Source organism: Haliaeetus leucocephalus, unplaced genomic scaffold (assembly GCF_000737465.1).
Source record: "Haliaeetus leucocephalus isolate CR32 unplaced genomic scaffold, Haliaeetus_leucocephalus-4.0 Scaffold172, whole genome shotgun sequence".
Taxonomy (NCBI): domain Eukaryota; kingdom Metazoa; phylum Chordata; class Aves; order Accipitriformes; family Accipitridae; genus Haliaeetus; species Haliaeetus leucocephalus.
In genome coordinates this window covers 560,213-576,229 of record NW_010972608.1, presented here as the reverse complement: position 1 = coordinate 576,229, position 16,017 = coordinate 560,213, and the positions used below count along the sequence as shown (strand labels likewise).

The window sequence follows — 16,017 nt, the reverse complement described above, 5'->3', positions numbered from 1 at the left end:
CAATCATTCCCAGTCACATTTGTGTGATCAAAAAAAGACTTCTAAGGAATTTTAATGACAACAAAAACCACAAGCCAATCCTTTGTGAGGAAGGAGGGTTGAAGAGATTACAAAATAGCATTGTGTATTCTGAAAAAACTATCTGAAGTACTCTTAAGGAAAAAATGTTACCAGAGCATGTTTAAGTTCTTTAAATATCAAGTCTGATAAACTGATATTTCAGGACTGCCAGACAGCAAAATAGGATCTAGAAAATACATTCTGAGGATTACATTATGTTAACCAAATATATATTTTTAAAGTGTTTATGAAAGTTCATGTAAAATTGACTTAAATCTCTAATTGCTGCTAAAGTTAGATACCTAAACAATTACATAGCTAAGGGGTCTACTTTATTTTTCAGAGACACTGAATATCCAATGGGTCTTAATAATATCAGGAATTAAGTACGCTAATGATCTGACTACCAAACTTTATTTATGTCATCATTCTTAGTGTAGATTAGAGTTTGAGTACATACTTCCAGTTATTTTCAGGTAGTAAGAAACATTTCCACTTTTTTTCCCTTCATCACTTATTGCTACAACAACAACACATTTGTATAATGCCATTATATATTCTGTATTCTCATTATAGTTTGCCTTGGGAACAAAATATCAACATTTGAATGTTTGATACATGATGTCAAAGGTAGCAGATTTCTGCAGTACCCTAACCTTTTAAATATTCGGTATCTGTATTGGCCAGTCATTTAACTTCAGTTTGACAGTTTGCCAGGATTTTAAAACAGATTTCCAGCCAATCAAGTTATAGGTAATTTAAAAGGTCAACATAATACAATATGCTGCTGGCTTTCTGAAATTTGATCTACTAAAATTCCAGTGCTTTATCTTTCCTGAGACAAAGAAACTCATTCTGGATATGGCATAACCCCTTATATCAGCAGGCACAAAGTGCCAGAATATGCATACCACCCATCTGTGTTGCAGTACAAATTAGTTCTTGTACCACTCATCATAGCAACAAGCTAGGACTGTCAGCAGAAACCAATAAAATTATTTTCTTTATCATGAAAATACGAAAACCATCTTTATATCATTTACTGAAGTGAGATATTCTAATGCTGTGGTTCCATGTTGATGAGAACCAAAGAGTACACATTTGATCCAGATCACACTTGAGCATATAGTCATGCTTCGGTCAAATCAGCATTTATGCCAGGCAGGAGATAACCTGATCGCCTCAAAAAGTTCCAGCAGTTTGCTCAAATGATACCTCATCCGGCATAAATGCTACCAGGAATAAGTTACCTTCAGTAATTCTCTTAAACATGTTTTATCTTCCTGAGTTTTTGCAAGCTTTGCATTTTTTCCACCATGGTTTACCCATGACTTTTGGCAGCTCACTGCCCCACAGAACCGAAGCCCAAGTTCATAATTTCAAAATGAAGTAACAAAAAATTGTCTTCTGGAGCTCTGCTTTCTATGTCACAAAATCTACTCTCCTTGTCATCAAGGAAAAAATAACTATTCATTTTAACAGGCATAAAGTAGGCTCGAGTTAAGTTTTTATTAAAAACAGTCAAATAAAAATAGTTTTAACTGTAGACAAAAAGACTCTCCACTTCTTTCTGTACATTTCAGTAATTCTGCTACTATAATGTAATTGGAAGACCCCTTGAGAGCAGAACCAATAGAACTCCCAATACTCTCAAGTCCCTTTATAATGATATATCTGCTTATAATTTAAAATGCAATTTTCTAGCTATTAAGATGACCTATGTGCAAAATATACCTCCTAACAATACATGAGTCTTCATTTTGAGTAAATAATAATTCCAATATGAAAGCAATTGTTAAAACAGTACAGATATATTAGCTAGGTGATGAAGAGATACTGCAGAACTCTCAAGCTGTCTTAGAAAGTGTTTGAGAGGCAAAAATTCAGAGGTAGATCTTCAAGCAGCTCAAATGCTGACCCTGCCTATCAGCTTCCTTCACATCTCCTTAGCAAAAATGCATTTGGCATCATCATGTTATTTATTTTGGAAATGTCCTACCCTGTTTATTGCATCCTTTAATACAAGTGGCATAACAAACTATACATGCATGTCTTCTCACACCTCAGTGACTACACTAACCTCTAACCACATTTCCTTCTGCACCTCTTGTGCTTGGGCTTCCATTTAGTTCTCTTCTGTTTTCCCTTTCAACCTGCTGACTACTCCAGCTATTCTTTAGAACTTATTTTTTAACCACTTCAATAGCCTCTCTCTGTGTCCTCATCTGTTCCCAATCTCTATTACCACCTAATGCTAGTACCTAACAAATCTTTATTTCCATCCTTTGCCCTGTTTTGTCCAGGCTTGCATCTCCTCATTTCCCTCTGGCATTTGCTCATGGAAGTCCTGCTGTTTCCTCAAATTATAAAAAGATATGCAAATCTCTATATACAGATGATACATCAGGAACAAACCAGTCTGCTTTTCAGTAAAGCAAAACCTTTTGACTGCAAGGATTCTTTGAGGTTTTCTACAAAATAATAAACAAACAAAAAACAACCTCAAACAATTAGTTTAAATTTAGTAAAGTCCCTATGATAAGTGCATTTAGAAGAGTAATTAAGAAATGAAAGATGAGCAGCCAAATTCAGACAAATTCTCAAAGTATGAGACTTGGCAAAAGTCTGAGAAAGAGGCAATCCAAGATTCCAAAGTGGAGCCTTATTTTATTTTAGCCTAGTGATGTAGCAGGATAACAAATACAAAGCGCAGTTAAGAACCATGGATTTTTTTACTTCAGAAGAAAGAGGTATATATCACTGTGGCCGGAACAGAACTAAACAGTGTTCAACAGCCATTGAGGAAAAAAAATGAATTCAGTATTTCTAAGGAGTGAAATAGAAATTAACAGCTCACCCACAATGACAGCACTGTAGAACAGGTATGATCTCCTTGAACATCACTGTGTGTTCAGGCCTAATCACCTTCTCTCAAGAAAGATGCACTTAGCAGAGGTTTATATCTTCTGGATGGAAAGTGAGACCTTCAGCAGGTTTGGTTCAGATCACTGGAAGGTAATTGTGTACTTTCAGTAGAAAAACTATTCTCATGCATTTTATCTACTGCTTACTACCATTAAGTCTGGGGTTTCTAAGTCTTTCACAATACACTAATAATAGATCTGTAACTAAAATCAATGATCATTTTCAAGTCATTTTAATAATCAGGCATAAATATTACATTAAAGCAAATTAGGGGATTGAACTCCTTTAAACTGCTCTAATACACATTTGATTGCCTTTAACAGGAGTTGAAAGAAAAGATGGATGAGCTCCTGCCACTGATCCCAGTTCTGGAACAATACAAAACTGATGCCAAATTAATCACGCAGTTCAAGGAGGAAATTAGGAATCTGTCTACTGTCCTCACTGGGATTCAGGAAGAAATTGGTGCTTATGACTACGAGGAACTACACCAGCGCGTACTCAGTTTAGAAACGAGGCTTCGAGACTGCATGAAAAAGCTCAGTAAGTTAACAATTTCATGGCAAATTTGGTCTCTTGGCTGTATATTGTTAGTTGTCTCTCTATAGAAAGATAAAGTTTTCTTTTTTCTTGTTTGATGAAAGACTGCATTATATTCTGATCCGTGCTACCCTAATAAAAGTCAAGAGTAACTCAACCTAAGGTCAGTCATAGCATTCTAAATTTGCACCAGTGTATATTGTGTAATGATCTGCCCTACTGCATACAGAAGGAATTAAGATGGAAAATTATAACAGACAGCAACTTTAAAATCTAAGAGATTTACAAGTGGTTGGAGAGCTACAAATATTCTTTTGAAAAAGGTCAGACAGGCATTGCTACTTGGGTCATCTTTAGGATGTCAGTGTGAAAAAAAATTTAGTGAGAAGTAGACTAGAATCATTTTTGAGATGTCCGCATCACAACCCTGTCATCTTGCTATGACACCTGAGAGGCCACTCTGACTGTACTGTCTTTAGACCTGTAATATTAGCATTAAGAGAGATGTGCCATTCTCCAATTTGCAATACAACATAATTAAGCATTACACCTAATTTAAGGGAACAAAGCATGATTTTTGTAGGAAGCATAGCAACAATCCATTGTGAGCACTGTACTAGGTTTAAATCAGGCAGCCTCCATCTTGGGTGCTTACATGCTGGCTTTAGTTAAAAAAAAGTCAAATGTTGAGCACCTCTGAAAATCAGCACTAGGTCAGTATCAGCTACCAAAACTAAAAGCCTGAAGTATCATTATGAAGTGTCAGCCTTAACTTCCATTACCCAAACAGGGATAATTAGTACCTACCTGTTTTACAATCACAACGCAGTCTCCCTTCTCCCCAACTTATCCATGCATTCTGAGACTCCTGAATGGATCACTTTTGCAATCTGGATTGCTACAGCTAACATTCCAGCCTCTCTATGAGAAATAAACACTTAGTAAGTTAACACTGAACATGAATAAACTAGAAATTCCAGGTTTCGGTCCCCATGGTCAGTATCTTAGTTATCAGGTGTGGGATGTTTACTTTTAAATGCTACACATGACATGAAATATGTTACTAACTCAACGAGCAGTGCCTCTTCATTTTTGTGAGGCGATAGAATGAGAAAAATCTAGGTTAGGTTAGCCCCTTAAATTATTTATTTTCAATTTCTTTATTTTACGCTAGAAATAACACAGTGATGTTGGGCTAAAATACATTAAAGACTTCTTCAAACAGAAATTTCTTATGATCCTATTTTCCCCTCAGTACACACACATAATAGCACATTACTGCATTGACAGGAGGCGGTCAGGAGAAAATGGCTGCATTGCAATACCACAGCAAGCAAGAAAATTCATATAAATAGACAGTATTTTCTGATAGTGAGTGTTCCAGTAAGTTTATTAGACACCAAAAGATCATCAACTTATCTTTAACGAGGATCTTGTTTTTCTTTGCTTTTACGGCATATTCTTGTAACATTGATTAGTGAAGTGACTGCAGTATAAGATACATTTTATACATCAGAATGACTAGGTGTATTCACAGGGGTTATTTCCCTATTTTTCATCCACATTTCCGCTCCTATCTATCCTGAATTCCTGCAACACATTCTATTTCTCTTGATGTACTAAGGTAAAAAAAAAAAACAACTATTAAAATTATGTAAGTAACAATAGAGAGAAAATTTTTGTATGAAATAGATTATTAAGCACATCCATTATTAAAAGGAGTTTGGCCTTCTCAAGATCTAATGCAGCTTTATTCATCCTTATTGGCATTATTCCCTGGTCTTAGATGGTTAAATGATTTTTATGCTTGCCTACTAATGGACTGGCTATATTTCTGGCCTACCCTTGTGTGGCTTTTAAAGCAAAACCAGCTTCGGTTAGGCTTACTGTGAGTAACTCCTGAAAGTGGTGCTGTGTGTTCAGATCAACAAGCATAAAGGAGAAACAGCTTTCATGCTTACACCTTCTCCCCAGCCACGTTCACCACACTGGAGATGATCCAGCTGTGACCGTCCATGCCAATCTGATGGCCAGAAGCCTATGGCCACAGAAGGCAGGCTGGCCCCAATGTGCCACAGGATCTGGCTTGACTCTTCACAGATTTTGTTACATTTCACAATATAATTATCTAACCAGTGTGTGTAATAGCTGTTTTCCATTCTTCTCCCTAGCGGGTGTTTTTCAGCAATATAATGCATTATTTATATTGTCCTGGCCACTTAAAAGGGATCTTCCATCTGCACTAGCAACACTTTCAATACTCATTAACTTACAGTAAGCAGTTATCTTACTCTCACTGAGGTTTAATGATTACCACAGCAGTAGTGATGACTGAAACTTCCTCCTTCTCTTTGAAATAAGAGAAAATTCAGGCTGAAGCTGCTGAGAAATTTGTCCACAAAACTTTAAAAGGGTGCATCCAATTAAACACATGGGAATAGAGTGCATATGATTGCACGCACCACAAATTCACATACACTTATGCACGTATGGGTCCTTTGCTGGCAGTCATGTAAGGCATGTGCATTTATAAGAGAATGCAGGTTGCACAGGATGCTTGGGACCCTCTGTCATGACCCAGACCAGACAGACCAGGGAGTTGTGTTTAATTCGAAATTCCCTCAGGCTAAATTAAGGTGAAAGGACACCAAACAATCATGTAAAGATTGTATTCATGACAGAAGCAAACTGAACTGGGGAGGCGTGGTAGTAGGTGGCAGGGTTTCTCACAACAGGAATTGGCATAAGACTGCTTCTGTAAACTGTGTAACCCAGGGTAACCATGTACATCAATTCAGGGAATAAGGAGATCCCTCCCATTGAGTCATGAGATTCAGAGCAGACCCCCTTGCTGTCTAGACTCCTCATCAGAGAAGGGCCCAGGGGCAGCTGGATCCACTCTTAGTCTCAGACTTGGTCAACAGTTTTATGTCTTAAGGGATGAGGTGTAGGGATTGTGGGAATGGAAAAGGAAAGAGAGAAGGAGACAGAGAGAGAGAAAGATTTCACCGGTCCTGGGTCCAGCGTTGGTTCAGTCAGCTGAGGGCTCCAGTCCTGGTGGGCTTGCGCACCCGGGGCTTCAGTTTGTGTCCTTTTATCATCCTTGCCCCTCCTTCAGGCAGGCACCCGAACTCATCAGGCTAATGAACCGTTTGTGAGCCTTTGGGCTTGGGGGTCATTTGGGGAGTAACATCTCCTTCCCTACAGACCTGGCCATTGTTTGATCTTTGTATCAGAACAGCTCATCAGAACAGGGAGCTGCTCACCCTCCAGCACACCCTCCCCCTCCTGTTGCTGATGTCTGAGCTGATGGGCTTTTCACCTTGGTTCCTTGCTGTGCAGGGTTTGTCTTTGAGCAGAACTTGCCCCACCACAATGTTTGAGACATTAACTCTTTCAGTCTCTCACACCCTCCTATTCTTGTCATAATGTGTTTATGAAGTTGGAAAAAAATTATATGGGTAGCATTCATAGAAGCCAATACTCTGTCAAATGTTGCTTATGAAATATGAAGAAATAATTAGAGTAGATACACATTGGATTCATTTGTAGCTACATCTGATTATAAAGTAGAATCTAAACAATATTTTACAGTAACATTTTTTGCTAGAAGTTCAGAAGTAGAGTATTCCATGTATCCAAAGAAATGCTGTTACATCAGTGGCAGAAGAGGTATTAGTGCAGGCATGAGATTACTTTACTGATTGCATTGGTACTTGTACTTCCAAAACATCCTTCCCTTTGGGATTTGAAGAACTTTACAAATATCATTCAGTACGAAGCTATGCAATAGAAATATATATTGTTATCCTCATTTTGTAGACAAAGGAACAAGCAGCCCAGGAGGATAAATGACTTTCCCAAAGATTACATGACAAGTCATTGCACACGTGCAGAAGAATCCAGAGGCTTCCTCTCAGCAAGCTCTAATAACTAGACTATAGTGATTCCTGGATTTGTAGTATGCAGGACAACAGACATACACCCATTAAGTAAGAACTAATTCTTCATTTCCTCACATTACGATGTTATGACAAATTTTACCATAAGCAGAAAAGTGCCTGTAGTAAAACACTTGGAAGTAATCCGTGCAACCACTGAAAAAAATATTCACTTCATTTTCCCGTTTATTACCAACAATAAATAGAATAATGATGCTTATGAACACTTCGAGAGAATGTTTTGATTTTTTTCCCTTGCAAGTCCTTCTATAAATCATACACTCACTTGGTATATATAGCAGCTATCAATATTCATTTGCATCACAGAGACTGGGACTATCAACTACCTATTCCTAGCTAACTTCAAAACAGCTCCTGTCCAATTGGTCTGTCACAACCTTCTCCTGATATTTGCTCACTTTGGAGCAGCTTTTCAGATGCGTTCTGCCCCATAGAGTTTCCCAGCCCACAGGAGTAGTACATATACTTTGTTTTTTAATGGTCACTTCATGCTCAACTTCTTCCTTAATATAAATAAATACAGGAAATCACAGACAGACTTGCTGGAGTCCACAGTACAAAACTGTTACAAGAGATGAATCAAGCCATAAAAAACACCCAGGTTGTGCATGATATGATGTTCCTTGTACAGTTCAATTTAGGATGGATAAACACTCAGAGGTTTGATTTCTCAGTTACCACAATCAGTTATGGTTGGGATTTTCTAATGTAGGCAGCTGGTTCTTTCAAAGTCAAGGGAAAGAGACTGAGTGCTTCTAAAAATCCCACTCTTCTGTGTAACCCCATCTGAACCTCTTAGTGGTGGAAAAAATGCCTAGAAATAGCTTTTTTTTTTTCCTTAGTGTTCCTGAACTTCCTGACATTTGCTAGTATGGAGATGTATTTGAACTACCTTCTCACTAGCATCTGGTCCTTCTGCTGTCACAGAATTAAAGAGCAGAGGTTTGCTATAAACCAAAACTTTTCAACCAGTAAAAAAAAGCCTTCCCACCATCACAAGAGTTATTTCCACATCCTCATATGTTCCCTTCTGCCAGAAAAAAAAAAAAAAAAAAAAGAAAAGGAAAAAGAAAAAACCAAGGTTTTGGCCATGTCAAAAAAAAAAAAAGCATAGGCCAGTTTTAATTCTCAGCTACCTCACTGCTATGGAAAATTCATAGCCCAGAAGTGTTTCCCACTTCACATGACATTTGTCTATATTCTATTTCCCTGCATATAAAATGAGCTAAACAAAAGTCTCAACTGGAAAGTAATGGAACCTTCTTAATTTCAGACTCCCAAACTTGCCATGCCACAAAAGTGTTAAGTAAATGATCCTGCCTTTCAGTATATTAGTATCACCATTCCCTAGCAAGAAACCTCAGCATGACAGATCAATTTTAATATAGCCACACAAACAATTATAAGGCTCATTCTGCAGCTAAGAATATAGTCTGAGATTAGATCAACACATTTTACACTTAAGAAGAAAAGAAGCAGCTGTTTCCAATTCTGGTGGAGGAGTGAGTAAAATTTCTTGCACTGAATGCAGAGTTGGAAGTGCTTACAACCACACAGAATACTCACCTTGCTTTGTCAGTGAAGCTGTTATATTCAGCTTTACTCTTGAAAGAGTTGTCATTCAAGTAAGTTCTGTATCAAATGCAAGATCAGGCTTGGGCAATCTATAAGGGAATTCTCTTTATAAAGTCAGTAATGCTAATTATTTCACTGTTAGATTGATAAACTGCATATTGTAGTAACATGTCATCAAAATGCTGTGATATTCATCTGGAGTAAATTATTTAATTGTATTAGTAAGTCAATAATACTTCAGCACAGACAGCACGCTTGCTACTTTATAATGAACAAAACATAAATGATCCCAATTCTGCCAATTTATATAGGTCCACTGTAATGAATGGGTAGACATATTTGAAGATAGAGCTCCAAAAGACAGAACTGCGGAAAACAATGACACCTTTCTCTTGAAGAATTAGTTTTACTGTTTTCTTAATTGCATTCACTCGATTCTCTTAACTTCCAATCAAATATTGGAAACACTGCATTAGAGGACTGTCTGAAGGTTTGACAGAATAAAGTGTGAAATGAATTACAGTGGGCACTGACAGCTCTGCTGCTTCCTTCTTACTGCCCATGCTGTCAGCAAGTAGACCAACAGTCCTCAGGTACTGCTGAGTTTTACAGCAGAAACTTGCTGCTGGGATGTGAATTATCACTACAATAGGAATGGCTTACCATATGTGGAAAAAATACTTGTAGTATTACTCCTTAGTTTTAAATACCAGTTCCATCAAGTTATATCACAAATAGGTATTTATGGGTTTCTGTTTAGTGAACAAGGAAAAGAAAAGATGGGACATACTGGAGGGCAGCAGAAAAAAAAAATCATCATGCCTCTTACAAGATGCTCTGTTTCGGTATGCTGAAAAGAGTTTTGTCACTTTTTGAGTCAGTTGCCCCTCAGCTATATAGCAACTCTCCTTTCTTGATCACTACATTGTATCTGGGAATAAAAATTTAATCACATAAATATACCCTGACTCAAACTGCTGATCATTTAGTGGCTGAAGTACAATGTCATCTCTTTTTTCACATTGAACAGTATCTCAATACAGTTTGAAAGATCATTCTCTAAAAGCATCTGACTCCTGTGACAGGGGAAAGCAGCTCAGTTCATATAGTTTAAACCAAATCAAAACTGAAGAGGTTTATTAATTATTGACGACAGGTCATTAACTGGCAATCGGTGAACTATACATTCAGGATCAATACAAGTAATACAACAGACAAACGACAGTACTAGACACTTAAGAAACATTAATAAACCCACGAATTTCTGAACACCTTTCTCTAGCTAGAATCAAAAAGCTCCAGTCACACACGGCGCACCACGCGCACGAACACGCATGGAGTTCTGTGCGCACACCCCCCACAACAGCCAGCACGGCCTACAAGCACACCCGCTACTTTTACACCTCTTCTGCTGGAGATGCGGGGCCTCGAGCCGGGTGCGCGCCCATGCTGCTCCCCACAAGCCACTAACACACACGCTGGTGAGAAAGCCGGGGAGTTCACACGCACCTGCCCTGGCCGTGGGACCCGGCTCGCTGCCCCCGTACGCGGACTCCACTCGCTGAGCGCTGGCTGCTCACACTGCCTGGTGGGGTGGCTGCTCTGTCTGGCCTCAGCAGAAGTCATTGTGCCAGCAGATAGTTTTGCAAATTCAGCTCACAGTATGCACGTTCCCATGCCTACCCCAATACACAGCGTTACCCAGGCCAGTGTTTCAGAATTCCAAATTCTTTGCTTATTAGTTTTCTTACTTATTTGAATACTGTGTTTTAAAGGCAGCAATTAGTATACCCTTTAACTCGTACATTCACTGTATATTAATTATCTTAAAAACTACCAGTTTAGGAGTAGTTAATTTTTCCTGATTTTGTTCTACTCATTATTAGTTTTCTGATAATTTTTTTCCAAATTAAATATTCCAAACTCCAAGTTAAACCCCTCTGAAGGTTTGAGTTTACCTCGTGCCCATTTCTGAGACTATTTACTAACATGCCACCTAAAAATAAAAGCCTTTGCCTTGATAGGATATAGTCCTCTACTTTCCAAGCTAATAGCAGTTCATTGCTGTAGAAAAACAGCAGACAGCACAAAATACTAGCAGCCTATCTACAAAAAATTCCAGAATAAAAAATTATGTACTATGATAACCAACAATCTATAAGATTCTTTAAAATGGGAAATTCCAAAATATCTTCAAAAGATTGTAAGGTACATAGATTGAGATATGTAAATAATAATGCCTTTCAATTGACCCAGAAAACAGACACAGCCTACCTTGCTCACTGAAGTCTCAGCGTGTACTCAGTTATCTTCATTTCCATTACACCCCACTTCCCTGGCTGTGAACAAAATCCCCATGAGCAGCCCAAGTAGTCACCACAGCATTAACCCCCTTCTAATTGACTGAAACAGGGTTGCACAATACATTCCTTGCCGGTTACATAAAGTAGAAAATCCAGGCTTGATGTGACCTTCTCTTTTGGACTGAATAAATTCACTCTCAACACCACATACAGTTTGTTTTCCACATTTCCTAGATAGGTAGGGTTCTACAATATAGCACAACCATGTATCACGGAGAAGCACTTATTTTTAAATGGAAAAAAAACCCTAATATGTCACTTCTTTTTACATTCCTATGGAATAGCTTTTCTTCAAAAACATGCTATTTCACCTAATCGCCTACACACCACTGTGTGATATTAAGCCTCTTGGTAAACATATGAATTCCACCAGGGGCTTGTTGCTAATAGGTATGTTATTAATGTCCCCTAAAATATGGATTTTTTGATTGTTAGGAAGGTCAGCATCTAAGATCATATCGACTTTCATTATTTCCTCCCAGACTGTCTAATATGAGACAGCCTAATGGATTAGAAGCCAACCAATACAGCCAAGGTTGCTGAATAATTCTCATATTCACTTTCTTAGCTTCAGACAGGCCCCTAGTACTGGAACAGCTACGTGTGTGTAACCACAGGGCAGTCAGACACAGGTATTTGTTCACAGTTATATGTTTTGCATACAAGCTCATTTCTTCCTGTCTGCCCTTAACCTCCTTGTTACCCTGGTCAATGGAAAACTGAAACGTCCATCAATCCTAGCCTTGCACTGAACTTTCTGAAGGCAAAAGTGTGTGTGTGGGGGGGGTTATGTCTTCTTTTCATTTCTTTTTAAATGTTATTCACTTCAGCTCAGAAGATATTTTACTAGGTTGTATTTTTTTTATGCCCAGAAAATATAACTGTGCATTAAAATATATAAAAACAAAAATATACACAAATAAATTTTTATTTGTATATTTTTACATATTTATATTACTGCTTGATATGGAAAAGTTTGTATGGTGAAGATGACAATCCATCTTCAACATAAGCCTGAATCCCCTGGAGCCACTATTTAGTTTAGAGCAATTGGTCTTGTGCTCTGACTGATGTCAAGGAGAGTTGTGTAATTATTTGCATTAATGTGTTTGTTTTTCTAATTTCAGCATGTGGCAAATTGATGAAAATTACAGGCCCCATTACAGTCAAGATATCCGGAACCCGATTTGGAGCCTGGATGACAGATCCATTAGCATCAGAGAAAAATAACCGAGTATGTTAAGGCACTGAATATCTTTGTGTCCTTCTGGAGTTTTACTTGCATTATTTTAATCTTTAAAAAGATCCCCCTAGGAGGTTACACTCACAAGCATGTTTCTTCTACTTTCATCATTTTCACTGTTAAACATCTTCAGAGAAAAAGCAACAGTGTTTGTGCAAAAATATCCAAAGACAAAAGTTAGCTAAGCACCTTTGTGCCATTTCCTTCAACTGTTTCAGGGATGGCATTCACCTGTCTGAACTGATTACACAATTTTTTTTCTTCCTACCGTATTTAATAGAGCTTGGGTCTTTAAGAATCCAAGTAATAAAACACAAACATCAATGCTTTTTACCCAAGAGCATAACCCATAATGCAGCAGTCAAAATTTGCAGGATTAGGCCCCATATATGCTGTATTCAGACCATTTGCTGCCTCAGATCCAAGTTATGTTATTGTTTGGATCTGCAATAGGATCTCAAACTGGCCACAGCTTTGAGGAGGTGCTCTCTCCATCACAGGACTTTTGACATCAAAACACTAGGTTTCATTTGTATGAGACCCACAAGGTTAATTTTTTGAATACAGAAAAAAACAAAGGCAATAGAAAAGGCAACATACAAATGGTAATAATTAAAGATTTGCATGCAGCTCACCCCTGCCTGGTGTGTCCAAGCAGGTTTACTACTGGCCCCAGAAATCTCAATTACCTTTAGGAGAGCAGCAAACTTTGCTCAGCCCCATCTTGTCCTGAGGAATTTTCTTCTGACACCTCAGAGCACCAGTGGCATCTCCAGAACCATCGCCATGGCCCCTCACCTCCACCAGCACCTGCTCCCCACTGTGGCCCCACTCCCTGCACACCCTGCAGCCCTGCAACCCCCTCCCCAGACAGCCTCTACTTTCCCCCCACTGCCACCCTCTTAAAGAAACACAAAGACTACCCACGTGCATGCAAATTAGAACAGACCATATCCCTCACAGCATCTCAACTAATAGGAAGATGGGGAGCTGAACTGGTGTTTATATAAATATTTTGTTAATGCCAGTTTTGAAATCAGCACAAAAAATATCTCCAGAAACTATTCTGTTCTTTTGTTAGTCAGGATTTGATTTGTCCCCTGACAAACTAAAAGGAAAAAAAAAGCAAAATGCATGAAGGAAAAAATGGGGGAATGGAAGTTGGCATACAGAACATTAAAAAAAAAATTGATATTGTTTTCTTTTGTTTTAAGGGAAAAAAATGGTTCCTAAACTTTACTGGTTTCATTGCTATTGTAATTAGTTTCTTTACTAATACACTATTTTTCACCAATTAGAGGTTCAGCTGAAGACAATTCAACCAAATTTATTCCTAAGCATAAATCCAAGCTTAGCTCACATGCCATTTCCCATCTCTCTCCTTGATTATTAGTCTCTGGGAATATCTTTGAACAAGCCCCATGTAGCAGAGACCCAAACACTGAATAAACCAAAATTAAATTTCTCTGAAAATGCAGACACTGTAGTTAGTAGCAGTCTTCTTGAGAGTTCACCTGTATGGGTAAGTTTTGATTCAGAAATTCAGGAGTTCCTCATGCTTTTGTAACAGGAATGTGGGCAATATTGTACTTCGATAGCCTGCTGCACACTTAAAACCTTTTTTGCTTCTTTTTCTGCAATGTATCCATCAAGCCATATCATGATCATGTACCATGGATTGTGTTCCAGGTGTTTACTCCTAATCTTTGTTTTCTTTCCAGGTCTGGTACATGGATAGTTACACTAACAATAAAATTGTTCGTGAATATAAATCAATTGCAGACTTTGTCAGTGGGGCTGAATCAAGGACATACAACCTTCCATTCAAATGGGCAGGAACCAACCATGTTGTCTACAATGGCTCCCTCTATTTCAACAAGTATCAGAGCAACATCATCATCAAATACAGCTTTGACAGTGGGCGGGTGCTCGCACAGCGTAGTCTTGAGTATGCTGGCTTTCACAATGTCTACCCTTACACCTGGGGTGGCTTTTCTGATATTGACCTGATGGCAGATGAAATTGGGCTATGGGCTGTGTATGCCACCAACCAGAATGCAGGCAACATTGTCATCAGCCAGTTAAACCAGGATACACTGGAGGTGCTGAAGAGCTGGAGCACAGGCTACCCAAAGAGAAGTGCTGGAGAATCCTTCATGATCTGTGGCACCTTGTATGTTACTAACTCTCACTTAACAGGAGCCAAGGTCTACTATTCTTATTCCACAAAAACCTCCACTTATGAGTATACAGACATTCCTTTCCATAATCAGTATTTTCATATATCCATGCTTGACTACAATGCAAGAGATAGAGCTCTCTATGCCTGGAATAATGGACATCAAGTCCTGTTTAACGTCACCCTTTTCCACGTCATTAAAACTGAAGATGACACATAATTTTCTTTCCCTTCCCTTTCCCTGACCTCCCTCCCTCAAAGCAGTGTCATTTGTGATAAACTCTAAGAGCATCCATTTCTCTCAGTTCCTTTTAATTTACATTTCTTTTTTCATTACAGAAAAGAAACATTTTCTACCATGTAATGCATTTCAAATACGGCTGAGCCTGTCAAAAATGACCTGTTGGAAATAAAAGCATCTTAACTCATGATTCTACAAGGTCTGTCAAGACCTTGTGTTGAAAAGCACTAAGGAGGATTTAAGTGGCTAAGGACAGTTTTTAAAAGATTATGATCTGCCTTATTTTAGAGTCAGAGACTAATGGTGGCTTAAATGCATGAATGTCTTTTTTTACCTCATTTTTGTTTTTAATCTATTGCTCAACTTCAGGAAATATTTTGGTAGTGTCAGACATATTGCACATTGTATTTTTTTTTGTTATTTATTCCAAAAGAAAGATTTAGGAATTTAATTTATTTGGACATGGAGTATGATTCATTTTGCCATCACCCAATTTCAGATGTGGTGCTGTACAGTATGTTTTTAAATCTCTTGCAAACATTTTATTGACAGTATGTATTTCTACCATTGTAACCACCATTGTGCAATTGTATCTCTTCACTTATGTGAAAGTAAACCAAGTACTATTTTTTATAAAATATATTGAAGCTTAATTGCAGTCCTGGCTATGGGTCAACTGAAAGTGGTAAAAATCTGAGAAACAGTTGTTACTTCTGAGAAAGACCAATAGCTTCTCAGGTGCATGATCCCTATTCTCAGCTTTGCTTGGCAGACCCTTCTTGTTCACTATTGGTGCTTACTGGCAAATTTCCAATTTTGAAGCCTCATACCAGTCCCAGCTTTACAATGGTTTGCCCTGCCCAATTTTTATCTCATGCTACTGGCTTCTGTCTCAATCCCTTTTTTTCCTACTCTCTTTCCTTCCACCA

The 16,017-nt window shown here is 38.2% G+C and overlaps 1 protein-coding gene across 4 annotated transcripts in view; it reads left to right on the top strand.

Moving 5' to 3' along the window:
* OLFM3 (olfactomedin 3) overlaps nt 1-15,746 on the top strand; it is a 66,836-nt gene extending 51,090 nt beyond the window's left edge. For all 4 annotated transcript variants that reach the window (XM_010563635.1, XM_010563634.1, XM_010563633.1 and 1 more), the window contains exons 4-6: nt 3,309-3,528; nt 12,553-12,659; nt 14,390-15,746. In XM_010563635.1, the coding sequence (XP_010561937.1) occupies nt 3,309-3,528; nt 12,553-12,659; nt 14,390-15,067 (1,005 nt within the window). In that variant the 3' untranslated portion in view covers nt 15,068-15,746. The remainder of the gene's footprint in view (nt 1-3,308; nt 3,529-12,552; nt 12,660-14,389) is intronic.
* The last annotated feature ends 271 nt before the right edge of the window (nt 15,747-16,017 follow it).